We start from the raw sequence: 26747 nt of genomic DNA, 5'->3' as shown, positions 1-26747 counted from the left end.
GTATTTATTTGTAGAAATATTAATGCAAGTTCAGAAATTGGCTCAGGTTTATTTACATGCATACCTAACCTTCCCTATTCCTGCATCTGCTCAGTCAAGTGCAAGAGAAGGTCAAGATTATGAAACTTTATTTTTCTAAGAAAGATGAGAGGTTCTGTGGTCATAATCTTTCTTTCTTCAGTTTCCTTGTTGATGTTTTATTATCTATAAAGAAAGGAGATTTAATTTTTATGATCCTCCTCAGTTAGAATCTTTTTTGTTAGATAGAGAGAATAAAAGTGGAGAAGATTAGGCATATAATTTTGAGCACATTCCCCTAGATTCTATATAATGTCACCGAAGTTGTGCATGCAAATCAGGCCGTATTCTGATTAGCACACACAACTTAATTATCTTAACAAGCCAATCAGCACCGATAAATTGCCACTTCACAGGCAATTATTGACACTAATTGGCATTAATTAGAATTTACGTGTAGAACTCGCTAAGCGTATTCTGCAAAGTTCTGCACATAAATTCTTAGATGCAGAAGTGAAAAGCGGTATGGCCATGGGCATTACATGGTACAACATCCTAATGCTGTTGTCACATACCTTATAAAATACATAACTCAAAGAAGTAAACAAAACTTAACAGTTGCCAGCGAATGGGCGGGTCATGTGCACTTATATAGAATACACCCACTCCACGCCTAACTTAATCGGCGCCAGCATTTACACCAAAGTTTTACTTGGCGTAAATTCCTACGAATCAACTTAGTCACGTGGAAGGGCACTAGGAGTATTCTGTAAACCACACCTAACTTTAGGTGTAGTTTATAGAATATGCCTAGGTGTATTTTTTGTGCCGATTGTTATGGCACCAAATGTAGAATCTAGTCCATGATGACCACAAATCTCTCATCTTCCTTAGAGAAATAAGTTTCATAATCTTAATCTTCTCTTGCTCAGTTAGCAAGGTTATAAAGAGAGTAGCCCTAGTATCAATTACATCTTGGGAAGTTTCAAGAAATTCAGTTAAATTTATATCACTTAATATTCAGCGCTATTTAAATGACCAGGAACAGTTCCTGGCTAGTTAAATACCGCTTAACTGTTATTCACGAATATTCAGTGGGAGATAGCCGTTATCTCCCACTAAATATTTGTGGTCAGCGCTTAGCGGATAACTGGCTATATCACGTGATATAGCCATCCATCCACTAATATTCAGCACATCGGCAGTTAAGTTGGGCAGCCAAAATAGCAGGCCTATCTTTGGCTGGTTTCAACTTAACCAGCCAACGTTGAATATTGACTTGGTTGGTTATGTTTTTAAATCGGCCAAAAATAAACTGGATATTCAATGCCGGTCAACAGAAACAGCCTGGCATTGAATATCCAAGAGTGCTAGTCCCTCCCTCCTCCAACCGCTAAGATGAGGTAGGCTGCCAGGGGAGGGGTGGGAGGAAGCTATAGGGGTCCCACTGGAGCACCAGGGCAGTTTTGTTCAATGTGGGGAGGGGGTGGCAGGTGGAGCTAGTGGTCTCACTGGACCACCAGGGGTTTTGTGTTCTGGGGGTGGGGGGCCTGGAGGTCTTGTGTTTGTGGGGGGGGGGGCGGGCTTAAGTTTTACAGGACCATATCTCTCCCTCCCTCCCCACCACCCCCAGGTCCACCATCTCTCCCTTTCTCTTCCCAAGTGCTCTGCCCTCCCATTCCATATCTCTCCCTCCCTTTCCACCATCTCTTCCTTTCTGTTCCAAACTTCCCTCCCTCCCCACCACACCCAGGTCCATCATCTCTCCCTTTCTCTTCCCAAGTGCTCTGCCCTCCCATTCCATATTTCTCCCTCCCTCTCCACCATCTCTTCCTTTCTGTTCCAAACTTCCCTCCCTCCCCACCACACCCGGGTCCATCATTTCTCCCTTTCTCTTCTCTCCTTCCCTGCCACTTCCACCATCTCTCCCTTTCTTCCGGACCTGTCAAACAACTTCTGTGGGAGGATTCTCCCTGGGGCACATGCCCAGGTACAATCCTCCTGCAGAAGTACCTCTATAATCAAAGCTAATAGAATACTTACATTTTCATGCTATTAGCTCTGATCATAGGGGTGTTAAAACCCCGTACTGTTCCGGTGCTAATTTTAGAGCACTGTTTGGAACAGCGTGGAGCTTCTGATCATCGGGACATAAGCATATTCTGCAATGAACTGCACCTAAACTCTGATGTGCATAGTTCAAAAGGGATATGGTCATGGGCGTGGAAATGGGCATTCCTAAATTTACACACGTAGTTACAGAATATGACCCAGTGCACATAAATCTACATGCTGGGATTTACTCCATATTTTTGTTGGTGTAAATGGAGGTGTACAGTTTTAGGCACTGGGATATCAACTAAGTATATTCCATATACTACGCCTAAATCTAGGTGCCACTTATAGAATATGCTGGGCCAGAAATGTTTTCTGCACAGATTTTTTAGGTGCCTTATACAGAATCTGGCCCTAGGTGCCTAACTTTAGGTGACCTTTTGGGAACTTACACCCCATCTCCCGGATTCTATATATGGCATAAAGTTGTGTGTGCATATTGGCCACACAGCCACTTAGTGTGCAACTTAATGTTTTAGTGGCCCATAATTGGCCCATAACAAGCAATTATTGGCACTAATTAGAATTTACATGCAGAACTTTCTAAGCGTATTCTGTAAAGTGGTGCGTCTAAATTTTCTACGTGGATCTCAAAGAGGGCATGGCCATGGGAGGGGCATGGGCGGGTTGTGGTCATCCTAAAATTTACGCGCACTGTTATACAATACACCTCATCTGTGCCTAAGTTAGATACGGGATTGAACACCAGGTTTTAGTTGGCATAAATAGTCACACCTAAATTTTAGTAATGGAGACGGGCACTATGTATAATGTACAAACCGCGCCTAACTTTAGGCAAAGTTTATAAAATAGTAATAAGCGCGTTTTTTTTCAGCACCGATTTTTTTTTTAGGTGCCATATATTGAATCTGGTCCCATGTATCCATTTTCCTACTTATAGAACATGTACAATGTTGTCCTGTAAAGTTAGAGAAGCACAGCCTCCTCATCATTCTAATATCAGAACGAAAACCTAACCCCCCTGTTTACTAAGCCATGCTAGAGGCTGCCGTGCGCTAACGCCGACACAGCCCATTCACTCAACCCACACATTTTTGCTTACACCCTATGCTATTACAATGTTTTATTGTGTATTGTGTTGACGTGGAGGGGCATTTTCGAGCGGGGACGCCCATCTCTAAGGGTGCCCATCTCTGAGGACGTCCCCGCAAAGGGGCGGGGCATCCTGTATTATCAAAAGAAGATGGGCGTCCATGTTTTGTTTCGATAATATGGTCGGGGATGCCCAAATCTCAACATTTAGGTTGACCTAAGAGATGGTCGACCTAAATGTTGAGATGGTCGACCTTAGAGATGGATGACCTCGGTTTTCGACGATAATGGAAACTGAGGACAACCATCTCAAAAACGAAAAAATGCAAGCCCTTTGGTTGTGGGAGGAGCCAGCATTCGTAGTGCACTGGTCTCCCTCACATGCCAGGACACCAACCGGGCACCCTAGGGGGCACTGCAGTGGACTTCACAAATTGCTCCCAGGTGCACAGCTCCCTTACCTTTGGTGCTGAGCCCCCCAACCCCCCCCCAAAACCCACTCCCCACAACTGTACACCACTACCATAGCCCTAAGGGGTAAAGGGGGGCATCTATATGTGGGTACAGTGGGTTTCGGGTGGGTTTTGGAGGGCTCACATTTACCACCACAAGTGTAACAGGTAGGGGGTATGGGCCTGGTTCCGCCTGCCTGAAGTGCACTGCACCCACTAAAAACTGCTCCAGGGACCTGCATACTGCTGTGTTGGAGCTGGGTATGACATTTGAGGCTGACATAGAGGCTGGAAAAAAATGTTTTAACATTTTTTTTTTGGGTGGGAGGGGGTTAGTGACCACTGGGGGAGTAAGGGGAGGTCATCCCCATTCCCTCCGGTGGTCATCTGGTCAGTTCAGGCATCTTTACGAGGCTTGGTCGTGAAAAAAAATTGGACCAAGTAAAGTTGGCCAAATGTTCGTCAGGGACGCCCTTCTTTTTTTCCATTATCGGCCGAGGATGCCCATCTCTTAACCACGCCCCTGTCCCGCCTTCGGTACACTGCCGACACCCCTCCATGAACTTTGGTCATCCCCACGACAGAAAGCAGTTGAGGACACCCAAAATCAGCTTTTGATTATGCTGATTTGGGCGACCCTGAGAGGACACCCATCTCCCGATTTGTGTCAGAAGATGGGCATCCTTCGCTTTCGATTATGCTGCTGATAGTAATGTGAAAGCTTCTTGGTATCCAGTATAGGTTCAATGTATATTTAGTCAAGCTTGTTCAACTCTATATCGATATAATACTTTAGGTTTTTATATATACTTTACTATAATTCCCAGTGACCTCAGTGATGTTCACCGCCAACAATGTAAATTTTTTTGGCGTTGTATATAACATCAGGTTTTTCATAGGTTCACTTTAAAATATCATTTCTCTTATTTCTCAAAAATAAAAACCTAAAGTATTATATCGATATAGAGTTGAACAAGCTTGACTAAATATACATTGAACCTATACTGGATACCAAGAAGCTTTCATGTTAGAAATCCATAGGGTTCCAGGTTGAATATCATTAGTTTGCCTCAATTGTAGTATTGTGCTGATAGTAATGTAGCATACTATCCTGCTTATAATCGAAATAGAAAAACGCCTATATTGTGACCCAAATCGGGAGATAGACGTTTATCTCACAAAAAACGAATAAAGCGGGTATAATCGAAATCCGAATTTGGACGTTTTCAACTGCACTCCGTCGCGGATGCGGACAAAGTTGATGGGGCGTGTCAAAGGCGTGGTGAAGGCGGAACTGGGGCGTGGTTATCTGCCGATCAGAGATGGGCGCCTTTCGCCGATAATGGAAAAAAAATATGCGTTTTTAGCGAGAATTTAGTGCACTTTTCCTGGACCCTGTTTTTCCACGAACAAGGCCCCAAAAAGTGCCCTAAATGACCAGATGACCACTGGAGGGAATCGGGAATGACCTCCCCTGACTCCCCCAGTGGTCATAAACCCCCTCCCACCACAAAATATGCCGTTTCACAACTGTTTATTTTCACCCTCAAATGTCATACCCACCTCCCTGGCAGCAGTATGCAGGTCACTGGAGCAGTTATTAGGGGGTGCAGTGGACTTCAGGCAGGTGGACCCAGGCCCATCCCCCCCCCACCTGTTACACTTGTGCTGGTAAATGGGAGCCCTCCAAACCGCCCCCCAAACCCACTGTACCCACATGTAGGTGCCCCCCTTCACCCCTTAGGGCTATAGTAATGGTGTAGACTTGTGGGCAGTGGGTTTTGAGGGGGATTTGGGGGGCTCAACACACAAGGGAAGGGTGCTATGCACCTGGGAGCTCTTTTACCTTTTTTTTTGTTTTTGTAAAAGTGCCCCCTAGGGTGCCCGGTTGGTGTCCTGGCATGTGAGGGGGACCAGTGCACTACGACTCCTGGCCCCTCCCACGAATAAATGTCTTGGAGTTATTCGTTTTTGAGCTGGGCGCTTTCATTTTCCATTATCGCTGAAAAACAAAAACGCCCAGCTCAAAAAAAAATAAACGTCCATGTTTTTCGAAAATACGGTTCGGTCCGCCCCTTCACGGATCCGTTCTCGGAGATAAACGCCCATGGAGATAGATGTTTCCGTTCGATTATGCCCCTTCACGCCATACTTTGCATTGTTGTTTGAATATTTTTACTGCTCTAATTGTCTATTGTCTATGTTTGATTTATTCTTGCTGTTCACCACCTTGAGTGAATTTCTTCAAAAAGGCAGTAAATTAATAAATACATAAAATACACAGAAACATATACCATATCATATATATAAACGCATACAAACACACTGAAAATTCCCCTATATACATCGTGCACAAATACATTCCCACATTCCTCATATCTGTCTATCACAGAGGGCCAGCTTTAGGGTGGGGCAAGCAGGGTGATTGCCTAGGGGCACTGTACAACACAGGGTGCCACTGGATACCCCAAGTGCACATGAAGTGGCAGTGCCATAAAATTGCCTCCTCATCCCTCTGGGAGATAAAGGCACCTCCTCATCAAAGGTGCCACCTGGTTCAGAGTCAACCGTAATACACAAACATACTCCACTGGTAGCTGGAGCACACACACACACACACACACACACACACACACTCACACACACACACATGCACACCCTTCAACAAATACCCCTCACAAATTCACCCTCTTATGGTCACTGAATATAGTCCCTCATGCTTTTCCACATTTAACCTCCCCCTCCAAGCACATTCACTCACATATCCCCTGTCCTTTAAAATAACTGCTAAAGGTAAAACAAACAAACAAACTCTGTGTACTCCCTCAAGCCCGCCTTTCCAATCCTACTTGCTGTTCTTTTTTTAATAGACGACTAATGGGCAGGGGGTAGAGCTGCTCTTCTGAATGGACTAGAACAGCTGGACTCTGTGTAGGGATTGGATGAGAATGTGGATGCACAACCAATGCTTTTTTAGCTCCTAAATCTCTTATTCTGGGCAGTCAATCAGAGGCTTACTGATGCCAACAGCTGAAACTGAAGAGTGCCAGGGCCGGAGGGCTCACCAAGGTTTCTGGAGCAGAGCTGCAGGGCAACATGAAAATAAACTGAATTTTGGCCATTGGCTGGGTGTGTTAGGCATGAAGGATAAGTCCCAGGGCAGAAGACAGAAGGAAGAATTCAAACACGTTATGTCATCCTCACTTCTTTTCCATATTCCCTTTACCTCATTCTCAGCCCCTTTGGGTTCTGCTTCTATTTTCACTTTCTGTTCCCTCTCTGTTTCTTTTCTGTTAATTTGTATTAATCTTTCTTCTCACTTCAGCCAATATTAGGTTCATTTTGAAAGATCTTCTCTCTGACATGGGTGAATAATTCTGTAATAATATAGCGCAGATTATAGTATGATGACTCAGAAAGGTTATCATACTGCCATTGTTACTGTACTGAGACCGTATGATAAGATAAAAATCATTTCAATATACAATTTCTTAAGCTACTTTCAACACTGAGGGAGCAATTCTATATCATAGGCGCAAACATTTACATACCCATTACATAAATAAATGTGTAGAATAATGGCATTAATGAGCATATGTAATTGCCAAAATTCTGCCTAAGTTCTATTCTACAAACATCCGCTTAACTGTAAGGGAATCAGTGAGGAGAGACATGTCTCTGGTTTCTGTATAGGTTGCCCAAATTTGGGTCCAGATCAAAGATCCACGCATAAGTAATTAGTCAATTAGGTGCTAACAATCAATTATTGGAGTTAACAAGCTCTTAAATGGCAGTAATTAGGAGTTACGAATGGATCTACCCTATACCTACATTTCAAAACACGCAACTCCAAAAGCGGCATGACCATAGGAGGGGCATAGGCAGGTCAGTTAGGTGTGATGTTATAGAGTACCTGCATTTGCGCGCCTAACTGCCATGAGTTGGGTGCCAGCATTTACAACAGCCATAAGAAAAGAAGAATAGCTATATTGGGCCAGGCCAATGGTCCATCTAGCCCAGTATCCTGCTTCAAATAGTGACCAATCCAGGTCACAAGTACGTGGCAGAAAACCCAATTAGTAACACCATTCCATGCCACCAATCCCAGGGCAAGCAGTGGCTTCCCCATGTCTGCCTCAATAGCAGACTATGGACTTTTCCTCCAGGAACTTGTCCAAATCTCTTTTAACCCAGATACACTAACCACTATTACCACATCCTCCAACAACGAGTTCCAGAGCCTAACTATTCTTTGAGTGAAAAAATACTTCCTCCTATTGTTTCAAAGTATTTCCATGGTCTTTGTACTTTTTTTAAATGAGTGAAAATCGATGCACCTCCTCCCGTTCCACACACTCAGGATCTTGTAGTCCTCAATCATATCCCCCCCACTCAGTTGTCTCTTTTCCAAGCTGAAGAGCCCTAACCTCTTTAGCTTTTCCTCATATGGGAGCAGTTCTATCCCCACTATCATTTTGGCACGCGTAAGTGCTCACACCGAAAGGCAGGTGGAAAATGCGCACTAAGCTAGTATTCTGTAAAGTATGCTCCATGCAGAGCGTCTTTTACAAAATAGTAACTTAGCACGGAGCAATCCCAACACCTAACTTTGGGCATTCATTTACTGAATCTAGCCTATGGTGTCTTGGTAGGGTGGCAGGGGGTGTGTGGGTGGGTGAGGGGAGTATATGAGGTTGTGTTTTGGATTAACAGAAACATAACACATCAAAATCCACCAGCAGACAAGGAAACCAAGAAATTATTGATAGGGTATGGAGAGGGTTCTGTTTATTGTTTTGTTCATGTAAAAGCTATATAGGATATACCCAGGACTTGCAGTCCACAGGCAGCTGAGATTGTGTTTTCTTCTGTTCCTTAAAAACATGAATTTCTCCCAAAGCACTTCAGAACTTCTTTTTCTCATCTCAAAAGAACCTGGCCCTCATGTTAGGTAAATGGCCGTGGTTGGCATTTGTGTACAGTTGCATGACAGGAATAAAGTTACAGAAAGAGAACCAACAGAAAATGATGATGATCCTGGCTTTGAGTGGTTTCCTTTCTTTAGTAGGTAGATTCTTACTGCTCCTTGGCTTTAACTCTTGGATCTGGGACCTGCTCGCCAGAGGCATACCCTAGCCAAATCCACCCCCCCTTTCCTTTTCCTTCCATTGTATCCTTAGACTCATTGTCCCCTAACAAGACAACCTACATATATTTCAATTAACTCACACACCTGGTTGGAATAACTTTACTTTACACTGGCCTTCTATCCCACTGGAGACAACGGAGGACCAACTCTCTATTCAAGGAATTCACCATCAAACATCTCGCCACCTGCTTATTAACCACCTCCACCATTCCCCGATTGTCACACCACACCAGAATATTCCTATTTCGCATCCTATCAGGCCATAGCTGATACATGACTACAAAAGGAAAAAGTTGCAGAAGGTGATATTCTTTGTCAAACCAGAGGCTGTCCAGGACTCAGGCCATGATGCAGCACACCAAGAGCCCACACAGTAAACATCAAAACCCAATTCTCCTGCTGCATCTGTAAAGATCAACATTGGACACCTCAGCACCCTACAATGCCCATTGAAGGAGGACAAAACTCCAGCCACATGCAAAGAACCATGCGAATACAGGCAGACAGTTGAACGTAATGATGCAGTTTCTTCACACTTGACATGGCAATGGCCAAGCCTCGAGAAAAGGCACGGCCCATTGGTATGACCCAGCAAGCAAAATTGAGGATCCCCAAACGCGACTGTACAAGAAGGCTGAGGGCCATGTTGGAACTTTAATACAAGAAGGTTGAGTTCAACACCAGGGCTTTATTGCAAAGAAGGCTGAGTGCAACACTACAGCTTTAATACAAGAAGGCTGGGTGCAAGGCCGGGGCATTATTGCAAAGAGGCCGAATGCAACAGCAGAGCTTTAATGCAAGAAGGCTGAGTACAACGCCAGGGCTTTAATGCAAAAAGGCCTCAGTGCAATGCTGGGGCTTTAATGCAAGGTCTGAGAAGGAACAAAAGATTAGCTCATTCTTCTGTGTAGTGTTAGTGAGGATTTCATGCCTGTTTCTTCCCTTAACTGTAGTCATGAAGACCTACACTTATTTTTGGTTTCCATGAAGTGCATGGTAAGAAAAAAAAGATGGAGCTGAGTGGAGGTGTTCTGAAGAAGGAGTAAAGTGCTGGACTGTTAACAATATCGGTTACTTGTTAGAGTTGCGTTCACATCCATCCATGTATAGGCTGGAATGCAAAAATTGTGTGCACAAAATGGCATTTCAGCCTATGCATTGATGTATGCACACACAGCATGACGAGTGCTGATAGAATGTTTTTGTGCACATGACAATTGCCACGTGCAGATCCCATTGTGCATGTGTCTGCTGTGATCTCCTCTGTTAGTGCACATTTTTGCACTCAACCTATTTGCATGCGATTTCCTTGCTGTAATGGGGAGCAAAGCATTGGTTTTACCCATATGGTAGGAAACAGTAATGCAAGGTTACTCATCTTTGTGACTGGTGGGAAGGGGAATGAAAAAGATTTGTAGCTTTGTGTTAGAGCCACACTGTCAGCCCAGTAATGGGAGCAGTTTATGAATGGGTAGAGAGTTGGGGCTACAGATGCTGAAAATCAATAAAATCTTCCTCTGGGATTTGGCAGACTTTGAGTTATGAATATAAACTCAAAAGATCTAGTGCCGAACTATTGCAGCAATGGCAAGCAAAGGAGACAAAGCCCTTTGGGACAGATGATCAAAACTCCGGTGCTATTCTGAATAGCATCATAAAATAGCACTGAAACAGCACAGATGAACAACACCCTAATGCTCAAACCTAATGAGATGCAAATATAGGTGCGTTCATAGCAAAGGGAGTTCGGCGGGAGGATTGTGCTTGGCGCATGCGCACAAGAGTTCAGCGGTAAGCTGAACTTGTGTGCACATGTGCCCGGTAAAACCCAAACGTGAAGCTCACATTGGCGTCTGTTTTCTTCAGCCTAAATATAAGCATTTTAATTGTTTTTTCTGGATTTTTATATTTTGATGCAAGTAACAGATGCCAAAGCGTGCTTTGTTTATTTATTTATTTTTAAAAAGCATAGCTGCTTTAAATTTAGACGCAGGACAAGAACACCGATGTGTGCTTCACGTTCCGGTCTGCCTTTTCTCACAACCAGCGCTCAAGGGCTTGCATGGGCTTCCTCCTGATTCCAAAAGCAATCAAATCCAGTAGATTTTGCAGGAAGAGTCATGAGAGAAGCATCAGAATCATGGGAAATCCTCTCTTCCAACACCCTAATGCCTGCTCGGACCTGGCATTATTTTTTAGAGCGGTAAGGCACCTTTGTTTCGGGCGCTCTTTTCTAATCATTGGAGAGGAATACAAAATGACCTCATTTAAATAACCTTGACTACATTTGCCTGCTATCTGCGCTAAGGCCTGGTGCGCTGGACCCGTATGATCATTCTGCGCTGGTAAAGGCAGGCGCTAGTATGGTGCTAATGGCCTCTAGTACCTGCGTTTGCTTTTGATCATCGGGGCCTTTGTGCCTTAGAAGCAGGCTGCTAACATACTGCAAACTGTAGCTTATAAACTGGAGAATGCAAGAACAGATTCTGCCGGTGAAGGGAGTGGCCAGACCTACCCCGGAGCTATTCTGGAAGCTGAAATCACCCCCAAAGTATTTCTGTGTTGGGTACAGTATTTTTACTGGATTCTATTCTTCTTCTGTAAGATAACCAAAAATGGTCTGACTTTTCAAGTGGGATTAAAGTGGTGATCCTTTAGGAGGGGTGTGGACATCTGCTGTTACTTCTTTATTAATAGCTCTCCAGAAATGTTTGCAATCAAAGAGTAGATTTTGTTATCAGCTCAGAAAGTACAAAGAGTTATCTAATTGGGGCTGCCGTGTGAAATTTGCTTTGATAAAATGGCTTACCAGAGACATTCAGGTAAGATGAAGATCATGCAACATTTTATACTCTAGTTTATTTTTAAAAAGTGCAAATTGCAGTAAAATGTGACTTTTACTCTCAATGGACAGCCTAGAAGTGTGATTCTGGAATGAATGCCTGCTGAAGAGCAGCTGTTAAGCAGCAATGGTGCAGGAACAGACACAGGAATTGATTCAGAAATAACTCTAGGTTAATAGCAGGGAAAGTTTGCAAATTCTGCAAATTTCTTCAGTCTATCAAAGCCTCAGTAGGCATTTCTTTATTTCTGGTTAGGGCCCACTTATTTACTGACCACAAGAAGATTATATTTCAGGTTTTAGGGAAGGCTATCAAGGTGTTCAACCAAAAAGAATACTTTCAATGTATCTGAGAATGAGGAAGCACTGAATTTTAAAATGCATAAAGTCATACAATTTTTAAATCTAGGCTTTGCTTTTTAAATTAACTTTTCTTTAATTAGCCAGTTTGTTTGGGTTTTTTTTTTTGGGTGACACATTATCTGAGACAAGACTGACTTTGTGTTGTCTGTTAATAAGGCAGAATTCACACTTTGTTGAGTCTGTTCCTGTGGCTACAGTGACCAAATGTACTGCAAAAAGGCAAGACAGAAATGTGTTACAATAATAATTTCAGAGCTAAATATGAGCACTTTTTCATGTTTGATGAAAAATAATTATAACAAGTTGATAAAATATTAATGGAAATTATTTTTTTTTCAACACTTCAAAAGAGGGGGAAAAAAAAGGAAATTCAAATATTCCTGACTTGAAAATACAACCTCTAAAGTATTTTTGGCAGGAAGGGAAAGTTCCTGTGGTAGGGTATATCAGCCTGGAGGAGTTTCCTTCACATTACCACATATCCTGTGTTATGGCTCTACTTATCACAGCTGAGGTACTATTTCTATGTTCTCAGCCAGTTACTCTTAAATGACCTGTCCCTTTTCTTACTTAACTACATTCCTGGGGTTTTTTTAATGATATGTTAGAAAGCCAAAACCAGAAATATAACTATCCTAAAGCTGTTTTTCTCTAGAGGAAGGATCTGTTGAGTGATGATAGGAACATCTAATTGAACCAGTGTGAAAAACTGCATCTGAGCAGTGGGTAGAGGATTTAAACAAATATTTTCAGGTTGTATTCATACAAGTAATGCTGAGTGTGGTGGCCACTAATTAATTGTAAGTTGCCTAGATGGCATGCTCATAAGGCGAGGTAGAAAATACTAATAAACTTGAAACTTAATATAGTCACCCTGATACCCACTTTCAAGCTGTCTGTTTTATCATGGAGATGTTTTACTGCATCCAGACCTTAGGACTTTCTTAAGAGTGTGTTATTGGCTGTTTGGATGGATAGGTTAATACCTTACAGATTTTGGTGTGAAAAGTTAAGAAGAAAAAAAACCATAGTACAACAGGTTTGTTATATGCTAAAGGTCTTGAACCTTAGTAGTTTAGCTGTGAGGGATGACAAGTGTTATTGCACAAGTTAGCCAGCATTTTGGTAGGAGCATTCACAAACTGATTATAATCTGGTTTTACTGACACAGTTGCTCTGATATCTCAAAATGCCATTGGCTTGGATTGGGTCAGTGCATTATCGCAATATATGCAATACGTTCCAGAATTCATGGGAGCAAAGCCAATGCACAAGTATCTTCATGGGTTACGTTGATCCCTACAGTTTCGTGTTGATGCTTCTCAGAGCCCTGCCAAAGAATTGGCAGCTGATGCCAGAGAGGTTTCTTTGGCTTTGTGGCTGCCTTGGATACAGGCTGTGTTAACATAACAGCACTTCCAACATTTCCATAAACAAGGCAATCATTTAACTCTATATACTGTCCTTAGGTCTTCTCTAAGGAAAGAGCCCACCAACAGTTTTGACTAAAATCATCCATTTGAGGTCTTTGATGGATCGTCAATGATATGAATTCTAATTTTCTAACTATAGCAGGATTTCTTTATAAATGATGCTCTCACTTTTGAAAATACAAAAGAAAATAAGAATAACCAAAAAGCCACCTATTGTCAGACCAAAGGCATTGAACTTAGCATCCTGACTTTGATGGTGGCCACGAGTCCTCAGCAGATCTCAAAAGGTAGCTCTGTTTCTCATAGTTCATTTTAAAGGATAAGTATTGGCTCTCTCTCTCCAGTCCACTTTTCCTCCAGGAACTTGTCCAAATCTATTTTGAACCCTGCTATTTTAGTTGGTTGCTTTTACCAATCTTCCAGCAACAGATTCCACATCATACTTATGCACTGTGTGAAAATGTCTTTCTAAAAATGTGTTTTTGGTCTGCTTGCTCATTATCTTCATGGAATGCACTTTTTTTTTTTTTTAGTGTTGTTTGAAACATTAAACAACTATACCCTATTTAACTATTCTATCCCACTCATGAATTTCTATCACATTTCTACCATATCCCCTCTCTTGTTTCTTGTCCAACTGCCCATCTTTTCTTCAGAAGGAAGATATTTCATCCCCTTTATCATTTTTGACACCCTTCTCTGAATCTTTTCTAGTTCTGCTGTATCATTTATGATATTGATGATATGAGGGGACCAGAACTGAACACTTATACAGGAGGGGGGGGGGGGGTTGCACCAGGAACCTCTACAGAGATATAAGTGTATTTTCAGTTTTGTTTTCTATCTCCTTTTGAATAATCCCTAACATTCTATTTGTGTTTTTAGCTGCTTTGGCACACTAGGCTGAAAATCCCCCCCCCCCCCCCCCAAAAAAATAAGTAAATAAAAATAATAATAAAAAAATTATATATATATATATAAATAAATCCAGAATCCTTTGCTTGTGTGGTGACTTACAACTCAAAACCTAGCATTTTTACAGCTGTAACTGGAATTACTTTACATTTGTCCATGTTGCATTTCGTTTGCAAATCCTCACAACCTTCTGTCATTTTAACGACTTTGAATAATTGTGGACCATCCGCTAATGTGATCACCTGACTTGTCGCTGTTTTTTCAGATTATTTATGAAGATGTTGAACAGCAGAGGTCCCAGTGCAGAACCTTAGGGCACTCCACATTTACCCTTTCCACGTGGAAAACTGTTTAGCCCTACTCTCTGGTTCTCGTCTTTTAGCCAGTTTCTAGACCACAACAGGGCATTGCCTCCTATCCCATGGCATTTTAATTTTCTGAGGAGGCTCTTGTAAAGGATGTTTTCAGATAGGTATATGACGCCTAAAAATTGGTGCCGAAAACTTCCCGCTTAAATGATATTCTATAAGCTGCGCCTAAAGTTTAGTGCAGTTTATAGAATACATGCTTAAGCGGAGAGTTGTGCCTACATTTAGGCACGGCCATTTACATGAAGCAAATGCCCCTGCCTAAATTTATGCATGGAGCGTCATTATGCTGTAATTACACACATATCTCAAAATCACACCCCGTTCCATCCCAAAATGCTCATGTCCCTGCCCCCTTTTTTGGACTGCATGTAAATTATAGGTGCAGATCCTGCACCTAAGTTCACCTGCGTTGGTCCCAATTAAATCTAATTAGTGCCAATAATTGCTTGTTAAAAAGCCAATTATTAGCACTAATAATTAAATTTGCCTGCACAATTTTTGGCTACCTTTATTAAATCAGGGGGTTGGTAGTTTTTAATTTGCCATCAATAGTGTGCCCTCTTTTCCTGATAGTGTGCCCATTCAAGCTACGATCCTATATAATAATTTGTACCTACTACTACTACTATTTAGCATTTCTATAGCGCTACAAGCTCACTGTCCCTGACGTCAGCCAGCCTCCAGTGTTCCATTCCCCCTCACTGTCCCACCCTCGTGTCAAGATGTAATGATGTCAGAGGGCGGAACAGTGAGAGGGAAGGGAATGCTGGAGGCGAGCTGACGTCAGGGGATGTTACGAACGGAATGGAACGAAGCCAGCCAGCCAGCCAGAGAACGTTCAGGTACAAAGAAGAACAGAATCACGTGACATCGAGGGCAGGGAGGGGAGGGCAGGCAGAGCAGAGGAAAATCAATGGGATAGGATAGGATGGGAGGGGAGGAGAGGAGAGAATCGCGGCACACAGATGGGAGGGCAGGGAAGAGGAGAATCGCTGGACATGGAGGGGAGGGCAGGGGAGAGAAAAAAATCGCTTACAAGACTGCCTTCCTAGGGCCCGTTGCATTGTTGAGGAAACGGGCTTGGTTCCACTAGTGTATACATAAACCATCGTGCATGTGCAAATTACTGCACAAGCGTACACTATCAAGAAAAGATTGTGCCCTCTTTTTGAAAGAATGCATCCTATAGCATGCACTCAACAACTTTGCACCTGTGACAACAAAATGGCCAAAAGAAAATTAATAAAATGAACATTCCCAGAAATGACATGGGAAATTAAACAAAACAAAAATGTTCTGGCTGCCCATCCTTATTTTCAAATGCCTTCTGAAAATCTTAACACACTACAAAATTGGTAAGGCAACACTTGGCTTTTGCTGAACCCATTAAACCAGTAATGTTGTTTTTCAGACATCAGGCTCTCAGGTCTACACTTTTGTGGCTCACCTTTGGAGCCCTTTTCGGGGGAATAGAGGTTGTACCTTTGTTCAGTGGGCAGGAAAGAGCAGTGTGAATGCTCCAGAACTATAGAAAACAGGAAGACAATTCACTGGCCACGTAGGTCAGGCAGGTCTAGAGCTGAGACTCGCTGGATGCCATTTATACTATGTTTTATAAAACCACTTTTTTTCTTCTTTACTTTATTATTCTGAGTCTGGTTGCATCCAGAATTCTTTACATAGAGCAAGCACACTCAGTGCTTTTTCTACAGAAAAAAAAGGTGCCATTACGCAGATGCAGGGGTTAATTGGAACAAACATCCAGTGTCCTGCACCCCCACAATACTACTACTAATTATTTCTACAACATTACTAGAGAAATACAGCACTTTACAAACAACAGAGCTCCTTCCCCTACAATTGGCTGCAGAGTTCCTTCACAGCACATCATTCCACCCCCCCCCCCATCCCATCCTCACTCCTAACAGCAGGAGACATAAGAGAGAAATGCTCTAACCTCCTGATACTTCTATTACCACCATCATAACATGGGAAAAGCACCAGACAGATGGAGGCTGAGAGAGAGAGAGAGAGAGAGAGAGAGAGAGAGAGAGAGAGAGAGAATGAAACAGAGAAAGAGAGAGAGAGAGGGTGAAAGGAACAGGTATAAAATGGGCTTCTTAGCATTTACTACTACTACTACTTAACACTTCTATAGCGCTACAAGGCATACGCAGCGCTGTACACCATACACCAAACATTAATTCCATTAGCGCACACCAATCTTTAGTAAAAGGGTCACTTGGAGGCATATTTTCAAAGCACTTTGGGAGGCTAAGTTCCATAGGTTTCTATGGAACTTTGGGAGGCTAAGAGGCATATTTTCAAAGCACTTAGCCTTCCAAAGTTCCATAGAAACCTATGGAACTTTGGAAGGCTAAGTGCTTTGAAAATATGCCTCTAAGTGCTTTGAAAATGAGCCTCTTAGTGTGCAACTGACTTTTCAGGGCAGACTTCTATGGTCTGTGCCCTGAAAAAGTCAAGGGCAAATCACGATCATGTATACGTATCATAGCTTATACTATGAGTTTATCTTGTTGGGCAGACTGGATGGACCATACAGGTCTTTATCTGCCGTCATCTACTATGTTACTATATAATTGTAATGGGGTGTGTACTTGTGGACAGATCTTGAGCATGTTGCAGGCATGTCACCAAGCATCATGCACAATGTATAGAATACTACCAACTGTGCACACAGCATGTCGCCCTTGTGCACACCAACTTACACCAGCCATTGATGTGATATGCTGGAGGAGTGGCCTAACGGTTAATGCGGTGGACTTTGATCCTGGCAACCTGGGTTTGATTCCCACTGCAGCTCCTTGGGCAAATCACTTAACCCTCCATTGCCCCAGGTACAAAAACCTAGATTGTGAGCCCTCTAGGGACAGAGAAAGTACCTGCATATAATGTGTACAGCAATGACTACATCTAGTAGAACTATAGTAACGATTAGTAGTAAGTTGGGACACCTAACTTTTGACATATCAAAACAGCTTTGTACTAGTATTCTGTAATGGCTTAGGCGTTGGCTGGAAGCCATTACAGAATTGGCGCTAAACACATCCCATCGCAGTGCTTGCATCTCTGTGCTAATTTATAGAATTGCCCCCTTAATGTAATAAACTGTGTTTGCTTTAGGACCCCTATGTTTTTATATTATTTTGTGTTCCATGGAACACACAGGGAAAGAAAAAGGGAAGTAATGATAATAATACTATTTATAAGCATTCTATTTAGGGACTGGTGACTGGGTGATCTTTTTGTGGCAGGCATAGGTGGGAGGTTAAGATAACTGGGGATCTTGGTATGTGCTAAAGCATCAGGTTTCAGCCAGCATGGTTACAGGCAAGTGAGGAGAGGAGAATGTTTATCTTCAAAGGAACAGACTATTTACAAGCAGCGAGGGAATGAGAAATGAGCTATATATAAATGCTTCTTGTACACAAGAAAAAAAATTATTTCTTCATAACTTTTGACTGTATTTTTTTTTATCTCAAGATAACTCACCTTGCTACAATTTGCTGTGTAAACAAATTTGCAAAATACATGGTAGAGGAGTGTGGTAGCCGTGTTAGTCCACTCTTAAGGTTATCAATAGAAATCAAACAAAATAAAACATGGAAAAGAAAATAAGATGATACCTTTTTTATTGGACATAACTTGATACATTTCTTGATTAGCTTTCGAAGGTTGCCCTTCTTCCTCAGATCGGAAATAAGCAAATGTGCTAGCTGACAGTGTATATAAGTGAAAACATTCAAGCATTACTATGACAGTCTGACAGGGTGGGAGGATGGGGATGGGTCGGAGGTATGCATGGGGACATCAAAGCATATCATTGATATTCTAACAGGATGGGTGTGGATAGGTGAGGGGAGGGTGATCAACAGAGACATACAGCTTTATGGTTTATAATGGGCTAGGAACCCCAGATCCTTGGTGTAACTGAAAAGTATCACAAGTTACTTCACCTGCTCAGTTTGATTGGTCTGTATTGATTTTACAAGTAATGGATTAAAGGTGGATTGAGTGTGGACGGGACAGTCCCTGACACTCACAAAACAGAGAAACAACAGTAGCGCTTTCAAAACTCATGAATAAAAAATCACACTATACAAATTGAAGTCAAAGTATATACTTAAATTTAATAAAAACAAACTCAAAATCAATCCAGTTATACTCAACTGCAATTCAAACAAATGTGGAGAGAAATGACCTCCTGTATTGAAAAATTTCCCTTTAGTAAGGAACTGGCTAAAGCATATTGATCATGGGTCTAAAAAAAAATTCCATGACCAAACTGAGTGTTACATGTCCTTCTTCAACAATAAACAGAGTTCACAAACTGGCAGTAGAAAATGTAGTCATCATTCAATAAAACCACACTTATCTTAAGATGGCCAATAATACATTTTTTGCTCAAGTCCCGACAAAGGCCTTTGTTTCGCTGTTATGCTGTGTCAGCCAGGGAACTGGACATATTCCAAGATGGCTTCCTTCTATATCAAGGATGCCAACTTTAAAATCCAATAATGACTGTCAAGCAGATATTCACATTGGCAATCCCAGAGGACAGTGCTCTAAAACAAAAAAGCAATATAATGTGAGTACATCATTAAATCTGAAACTCAGCACTAATAAAATACATTGCATTTGAATGCATCATTTAACTCTACAGGTATAACAGTATTCAATGAAAAAAAACACACTTTTGTTCATGTTGACATTAACAAATTTCCCCCTCTCCCCTCTATCTTCAGGAGCACTTCAATTGGTCTATAACCACACATTTAAGATCATGGTCAACAAAATGTGACACTAATGGTCCCTTCATTTTCTTCTGCTTAATATAATGATGGTGTTCTATCAACTTTGCCCAATGTACAACAGTTTGCACAGACAAATTATGACATAAATTACCATAACTGAATTGACAAAAAGTTACAGTCTTTAAATGAATCACATGTCCAGAAGTTGGATGACAAAATCAGATCTTCTAACATCACATGGCATACTGAACAATGCCCTTCACCACTTGTAGCACTTTCATAAGATCTTACATCTGAACGGCACAATCTAACTTGTAAGTTCATATTACAGCACCTACACAATAGGCTCCTACCTGGCACCCTCCAGGATGCTGAATTACCTCCTAAATTCCATGGAAAGAGAGGAAGAGGAAATACCAAGCTTTCACACACCCCTCCCCCCCCCTACCACACACACACGCACTCAGGCAACCATGATCACAGACTTGTAAAAGAGAGTTCCAGAGCTAGTTTGTATATCAACAATGAAATTCCAGGATGTCTTTGTCGGGAAATAAGTAATAATTTTTCAGTGTTTAAGGATTAGAATTCCATATCTTCACTGCTCACCAGGACTTCAGTTTCAGGATTTCTCTATTTGTTGGGAACTGAGAACTTTATCTTTGTCCCAGTTGGAGAGGATTGGCCCACTATTCCCCACCCCTTATGGCATCGAGCTGCTTCTGAAGGAGCAAGCTAAAGGGGGTTGCCCCTTTATGGGCTTCTTCAAGAACAGTTGGAAGGATGAGGGAGGATATTACTATATTTTTTTTTCGGGATGTTGAGTTTTAGGTTTGTTTCTTCCCTTTTGTGAGAGAGATAATTTGTGGTTTAAGATTTGTATCATGATTTCTGTTGTATTTTTATATTTGCATTATTTATACTGGAACTTATTGTGTTCTATGAATGCATTTTGATTATACTGAGGTTTTCTATCCCTTTGTAAGAGAAATGGGTTGAAAATCACTGGACAGCTCAAAGGACCTTTGTCTGTCATCATCTGGTACCTTTAAGTGCTGCAACAGATGGAATAAGTATTACTTGCTAGAGCTGGAGGTTGAGTTGTTGTACTAGCACTGAATCTGCCTGCACTTTACTATCAATGAATTAAGATCATTGTGCAATTTCATCAAGTTTTGCATTGGATAGGGGCCCTTGCCTGATGCAGTCAGCTGGTGATTCTGATGCCTATGTGGTGGCATGGCACACCCCTGCAGGCACATCAGTGAAGAGGTATAACAAAGTATCATGTACCTTTCTGCACCCCCTCATGCATGCAAATATTGGGAGTGTTATAATGAATACTGATGTATTATTGTGGTTGTTCGGTGGGGGAGGAGGGAGGGATTGAGGGAGAAGTGTGTGATATGGTTATGAAAAATATAGGCAGTGGGTAGGTTGAGGAGGTAGTAATGAAGGATGGAGTAGAGTACCCTTCTCCACCACCGCCAGGCTCCGCCCTTTCTGCCTCGCCTCACCCCACGCGTGGAACAAACTCCCCGAGCCCATACGTCAGGCCCCCTCCCTGCCCATCTTCAAATCTCTGCTTAAAGCCCACCTCTTCAATGTCGCCTTCAGCACCTAACCTCTACACCTCTACCCAGGAAATCTAGACTGCCCAACTTGACATTTCGTTCTTTAGATTGTAAGCTCATTTGAGCAGGGACCGTCCTTCTTTGTTTATTTTGTACAGCGCTGCGTAACCCTAGTAGCGCTCTAGAAATGTTAAGTAGTAGTAGTAATAGTAGTAGAAGGGGCAGTATGGTATGAGAGATTATTATGGTTGGACAGATAGTAGGGTGGAATAGGGAGTTAGGGTAAATTCAAATGAGGGAGACTATTGCTTTGCTAAAAGTATCTGAGGGATTAGTAGATTCAAGTTTAGATACTATTAAGGAAGATCTGGTGAAGGCCAACTGTGTCATATTAGGTGTTACTTTGTTGTTTGTTATTTAATTATTTAAATTTTGCTCACATCTTTTTCAGTAGTAGCTCAAGGTGAGTTACATTCAGGTACTCTGGATATTTCTCTGTCCCAGGAGGGCTCACAATCTAAGTTTGTACCTGAGGCAATGGAGGGTACATGACTTGCCCAAGATCACAAGGAGCAGCAGTGGGATTTGAACTGGCCACCTCTGGATTGCAAGACCGGTGCTCTAATCACTAGGCCACTCCTCAGCTTGATTGTTATAATATTCTTTATTCATCTTTAACGGTGAAATTACGTCTTAGATTACAACTACTACAGAATACTGCTGCTAAACTCATTGTGGGCCTTAAACATTTTGATAGTGCGACTGCAGCACTTGTATCTCTGAATTGGCTCCCAATATATTTTAGGGTTGTATTTAAGCTGGTTTGTGTGGTTTTTCAGAGCTTTGGCGGGTCATCTCCCGATTATATACTTAGTTTGGTTACGTTTCCATTTTTTCATGGAGTGACAAGAATTAGAGATCCTTTTCACCTGCTAATGCTTTATTTTTCTGGCATTAGAATAGATATAAATAGATCCTTGAGAAGTCTTTTTGCTATCAAGCCCCTCAGTTCCGACTTTCACTTTCTATTGAACTTCGAAGTTCCTTCATTTATTTTTTGTTTCGGAAGAATTTGAAGACTTTTTTGTTTAAACTATTTACTGCTTAATTTGTATGTGATTTTTTTTTTTAGGCTTATAGCATAGTTGGCAGTATACAAGAAACATGTCACATCACATCATATCATATCACATCACATATTTATTATGAAACTACATGTTATTTTGTGCATAACTGAAACATGGTTTTTAGATTCATACATTATTGTACTTCCAGTAATGCCTCCAGAGTTTGGAAAGGTGGTATAGACAGTTTTTAATAAAACATCAATATATCTCCTTGAGATCACTGGCAAATTTTTAAAGTTGACTGTTAGTGGCGCTGATGAAGAGGTAGAGAGGGATCATTGCCATATACCGAATATGGAATGTTTTATAGATAACTGGAATTGTAGAAGTGAAAAGAAATTCTGGGGGAAAAGGGCTGGATGAACAAGTTAAGAATCGGAATAACACTTTGCTAGTGTCTTATGATTACGCTGTACCAGGTTTTCAGTCACTGATGGTCAACTTGGTTAACCTCGGAGGCGTTAGAATTAGGGATAACATTGTAAAGAATTGAATCAGGCCAGTACATTCGAAGGAGATTAATATGGATACTTTACAAAAAATATCAAAGTAAATTGCTGAAAGATTATTCACAGAAATACAAGCTGCAACAAACCATTCCCAAGTTTTATTTTTGGTAGTAAAATCTCTCCTTACACCGAGAAGGTAAATCTTATCCCAGTTGTGCATGCCATGATGACATGAAGACTGGATTACTGCAATGCACTATACAATGGTCTGACTACAAAGGGCCTGCACCAGCTCCAATTGATTCAGAATGCTGCAGCAAGACTCATAGAAGGTTGCAAGCGACATGACCACATCACACCATTTTTGCAAAAACTTAATTGGCTACCAGTACAATACAGAACTAAATTTAAAATTCTATGTCTGATCTTCAAGGCCCTTAAAGGAAATGGCCCCGAGTATCTGAAGAATAGGATGATCCTCTACACACCGCCAAGGACACTAAGGTCCTCTCAAGGACTATCACTAACCACACACTCTCCAAAAGACATTACACGATGTGATGCCCGCAAGCGAGCCTTCTCCAGAGTAAATCCCACACTCTGGAATGCACTGCCTGAAAGGCTCCGCTTAACACAAAACTATCTCTACTTTAGAAAGCAGGTGAAAGGTTAATGGAAGAAGTAACTAACTTGTTAGTCTCACTCACACACACAAGGAGTGACATGGGCTACACATACTGCAGCAGGACATGTTTATCTACTCCTACCCTAGTTGAGATAATATTTAACGATCTCTATGGCCTCATATGCACCTTTTGTTACATTAGTCACCTTACTTTCTAACGCTTCTTACTCTCTCACCTATCTAAATGTTAACCATCTCTCAGACCTCCTGTGCAACTTTCTTTAAATTAATCACCTTACTTTCTAACTTTTCTTACTCTCTTACCTATTTATATGTTCCATCTTTGCTTATATCTTTCACTGTCAATTAAAATGTTCTATTACGTATAGTGTTGACATTGTAAGTAGTATACTATGCCATACTTTGTATTGTTATTTGAATATTTTATTGCTGTAATTGCCTATTGCTCATGTTTGATTTATTCTAACTTTACACCACCTTGAGTGAATTCCTTCAAAATGGCGGTAAATAAATCCTAATAAATAAATACATTAAATTAAATAGTTACAAGAGCAGCTGAACTTATTGAGAGGGATATGCCTGACCTAGAGAAACAGAGTTTCATTTTTGCAGATAAAGTTGAAAAGATATAGAAGGCGCTTCATAATCCAGAACAAGACACCAAAGCATTACAAGTGACATATATGAGAGTCAGTGGATCAATTTTTGAACCACTGATGAAAAAAGAGCCTTAGAGTTGATTCTAGTAAACGGGGCTGTACTGCAGTTTGAACCCCTGTCCATCTAGGAGTGTGAAAATGTTTTCAGTTTTGACAGCTAAGAAGTTGGTTCTGCTGCTGAAGTTATCATTATCACACGTCCATTTCCCACCACAATTAAAATCAGCTACGGTCTGTCGACTTTAGAAAAGGGTAAGGTTTTGTGAGTTAGTCTGGCATAAGTACATAAGTAATGCCATACTGGGAAAAGATCAAAGGTCCATCGAGCCCAGCATCCTGTCCCCGACAGTGGCCAATCCAGGTCAAGAGCACCTGGCAAGCTACCCAAATGTACAAACATTTTATACAAGTTATTCCCGAAATTGTGGATTTTTCCCAAGTCCATTTAGTAGCGGTCTATGGACTTGTCCTTTAGGAAACCGTCCAACCCCTTTTTAAACTCTGCCAAGCCAACCGCCTTCACTACGTTCTCCAGCAACAAATTCCAGAGTTTAATTATGCGTTGGGTGAAGAAAACTTTTCTCCTATTTGTTCAAAACTGGAAATCTTGGGAATGTTACTAGGAAAAGTATTTCATCAGCTACCAGATATCCTAGAGGATTAGTCTGCATGACACCCCTTCTGATAAATTTTAGAAAGAGTTGCTGGTCTCCATAATTGATTGGCTGTCAGGATATGGATGGTGAGAGGGAGTTTGTTATTATGTAATTTCAAAGTTGGACACACAATTTTATAGAATTGAGGGAAATTGTATACTGATTATGATTGTGAGTTGCTTTGAGTCCCTGGAAAAAAAGTGGCTTTAAATCTAAACTAGAACCAAACAGAATTTGAGCCAAAAATCACACTGATCCAGGTGATTCTTTTGGGAGATTGTACTAAGAACTGATTAAAATGATCTGTAAAAACCAGGAATTTTGTGCATTTTCTATGACTTTCTTAGATCACTTTACTCAGATCCTGGTTTGAAAGCTGTACCAAGCTATAGTTGTACCCTGAGCAACTTGCTCACTGGCGCCCCCTGCCCTGTCAGGAGACAGTGGCTGGGAAACAATTTTTCCAGCCTTCCATAGTTGCACTCTGTGCACCCACACGGCTCACACAGCCCTTGGCATGGCACTAAATGAGAGGAGTCTTAGATTACTAAGGCAGAAATATTTTGGCTTCTCACTAGATATGCAATGCCGATCACTGGAAATGGCCTGGCGTTGAATATCCTAGGTTAGCCCCGAACATGGCACCTATACAGGCTGCCATCCACTGGCTGAATATCAGCCTCATTAAGTTTAGTTTACTAATTTATAATCTTCCTAAAATTACCTAAGCAGATGACCAAAAATGCATACATAATTTAAAACACAAGGGCAAGTTCAGCATCATTGTCCATAAGTATTTTTAAAGTGGATATTATAGGTTGTACATAGTGAGGGGGATTCCTCCTCTTTCTTGTCCACTGGAAAATATGTAGTTCAGTTGTATGTTAGGACAGTTACTGTAAATAAGGAGAATATGTTGCTAACTTTTATTAATCATACATTTAAACTCTGCATGCTGAAAAGTTGCTTTACTGCTCTTCAGGGGTATAGACACAGACCTCCTCCACGTTGGGCTCAGACCCCCTCCAAAATTGTGGCACTGGATTCCTGGCTGGTGAGATGCTCAAGCTCCAGCCGCCAAAGAGATTCACCAGCCGAGTCCCGCCCATGCTGCTTGAGTAGCAGAAAGTCAGCAGGGTTCTCCAGTCACCAATGCCGGCACTTCTGCACACGTCCATTTCATGCATCAGAGGCTGGAGCACCCTGCCGGCTATCTCACTGCTCAGACAGCATGGGTAGGGGCTCCAGCAGAGAATATCTTCAGCTGGTGGGGCTTGAGCATCCCCGCTAGCAAAGGTACAATTCAAAAGGGGAGGGTGGAGAATTGAGAGGAAATGCTTGGACCCCCTCCCCCCCCCCCAATCGAGTTCTGGCTACACCCCTGCTGCTGTTAATGGATACAGAGAAATCCTTCAAAGGGATTACTGGCATGGAATCCTCATAGGTGAATAAAATGGAAGATGTAGGCAGTGATTCGCTCACAATCACCATGTGAGAGAAGCAGAGACTGTAAACCTTGCACAGGTTTGCATGGCTGTAGCACTCTGTAGTGTTGCAGTCTATTTTCCCATAGGGAGAGGTAAGGATTGAAATTTTAAAAGTGAGCTCCAAATCATAAACTTTACCACCTGTATTTTCCTCCCCCATTACTTTACCCACTAGCTTAGCTGACTGCCTTTACCCCATATTAAAGGTTGATCTCAGTGGCTCACACTGCCTTCCTTTGGCAGCCTCTTACTGTAAGAGATCCAATCATGGTTATTCAGTATCAAAGCTCTAACACCAGTGTACACACTGCTTACTATTGAGTTGTGTACAGTCCTTGCAAAAGTGCTGTCTCAAACACTCACCTAGACTGTCTGCTAAACCAGAGTACAGAATATCACTGTAAAGAGTCAGAACTCTTGACCCAAAATCTTCTTTAATGCAAATTCAAACAAAAGAAAATAACTTACAGTTAGATGTACTGGACAAGAGTCTCTGCCTTGCAGAACTGGGAGTGTGTTCTTAACTAACCCTCGTCCTCTAGCATGCACAGAGGGTCCAGGAGAATTCCAGCTCTATGCTGGGAGTTGATGCTGTCAATACTTTTAAATGGTGAAAATTTGATGATATTAAAAGACTTTTTGAAAGGCTTAAGCAGTACATAC

At 41.6% G+C, this 26747-nt stretch overlaps 2 protein-coding genes across 5 annotated transcripts in view; one reads left to right on the top strand and one right to left on the bottom strand.

Annotated features, from left to right (window-relative positions):
• The window catches only part of FHL1 (four and a half LIM domains 1), a 129803-nt gene that overhangs the window by 40463 nt on the left and 62593 nt on the right, over nt 1-26747 (top strand). Inside the window, exon 1 of one of the 2 annotated variants that reach the window (XM_030210057.1) lies at nt 11493-11609. The exons of the other annotated variant lie outside the window; for it this stretch is intronic. Coding sequence (XP_030065917.1) covers nt 11588-11609 — 22 coding nt within the window. The 5' untranslated portion in view covers nt 11493-11587. Of the gene's footprint in view, nt 1-11492; nt 11610-26747 lie in introns of those variants that run through there. 2 annotated transcript variants of the gene reach the window in all.
• MAP7D3 (MAP7 domain containing 3) overlaps nt 18918-26747 on the bottom strand; it is a 387643-nt gene continuing 379813 nt past the window's right edge. For all 3 annotated transcript variants that reach the window (XM_030210055.1, XM_030210053.1, XM_030210056.1), the window contains one exon: nt 18918-19297. In XM_030210055.1, the coding sequence (XP_030065915.1) occupies nt 19269-19297 (29 nt within the window). In that variant the 3' untranslated portion in view covers nt 18918-19268. The remainder of the gene's footprint in view (nt 19298-26747) is intronic.

The sequence above is a fragment of the Microcaecilia unicolor genome, chromosome 7, assembly GCF_901765095.1.
Source record: "Microcaecilia unicolor chromosome 7, aMicUni1.1, whole genome shotgun sequence".
NCBI classification, from domain to species: domain Eukaryota; kingdom Metazoa; phylum Chordata; class Amphibia; order Gymnophiona; family Siphonopidae; genus Microcaecilia; species Microcaecilia unicolor.
The sequence above is the reverse complement of the archived record's forward strand: the minus strand, read 5'-3'. Positions and strand labels throughout refer to the sequence as shown.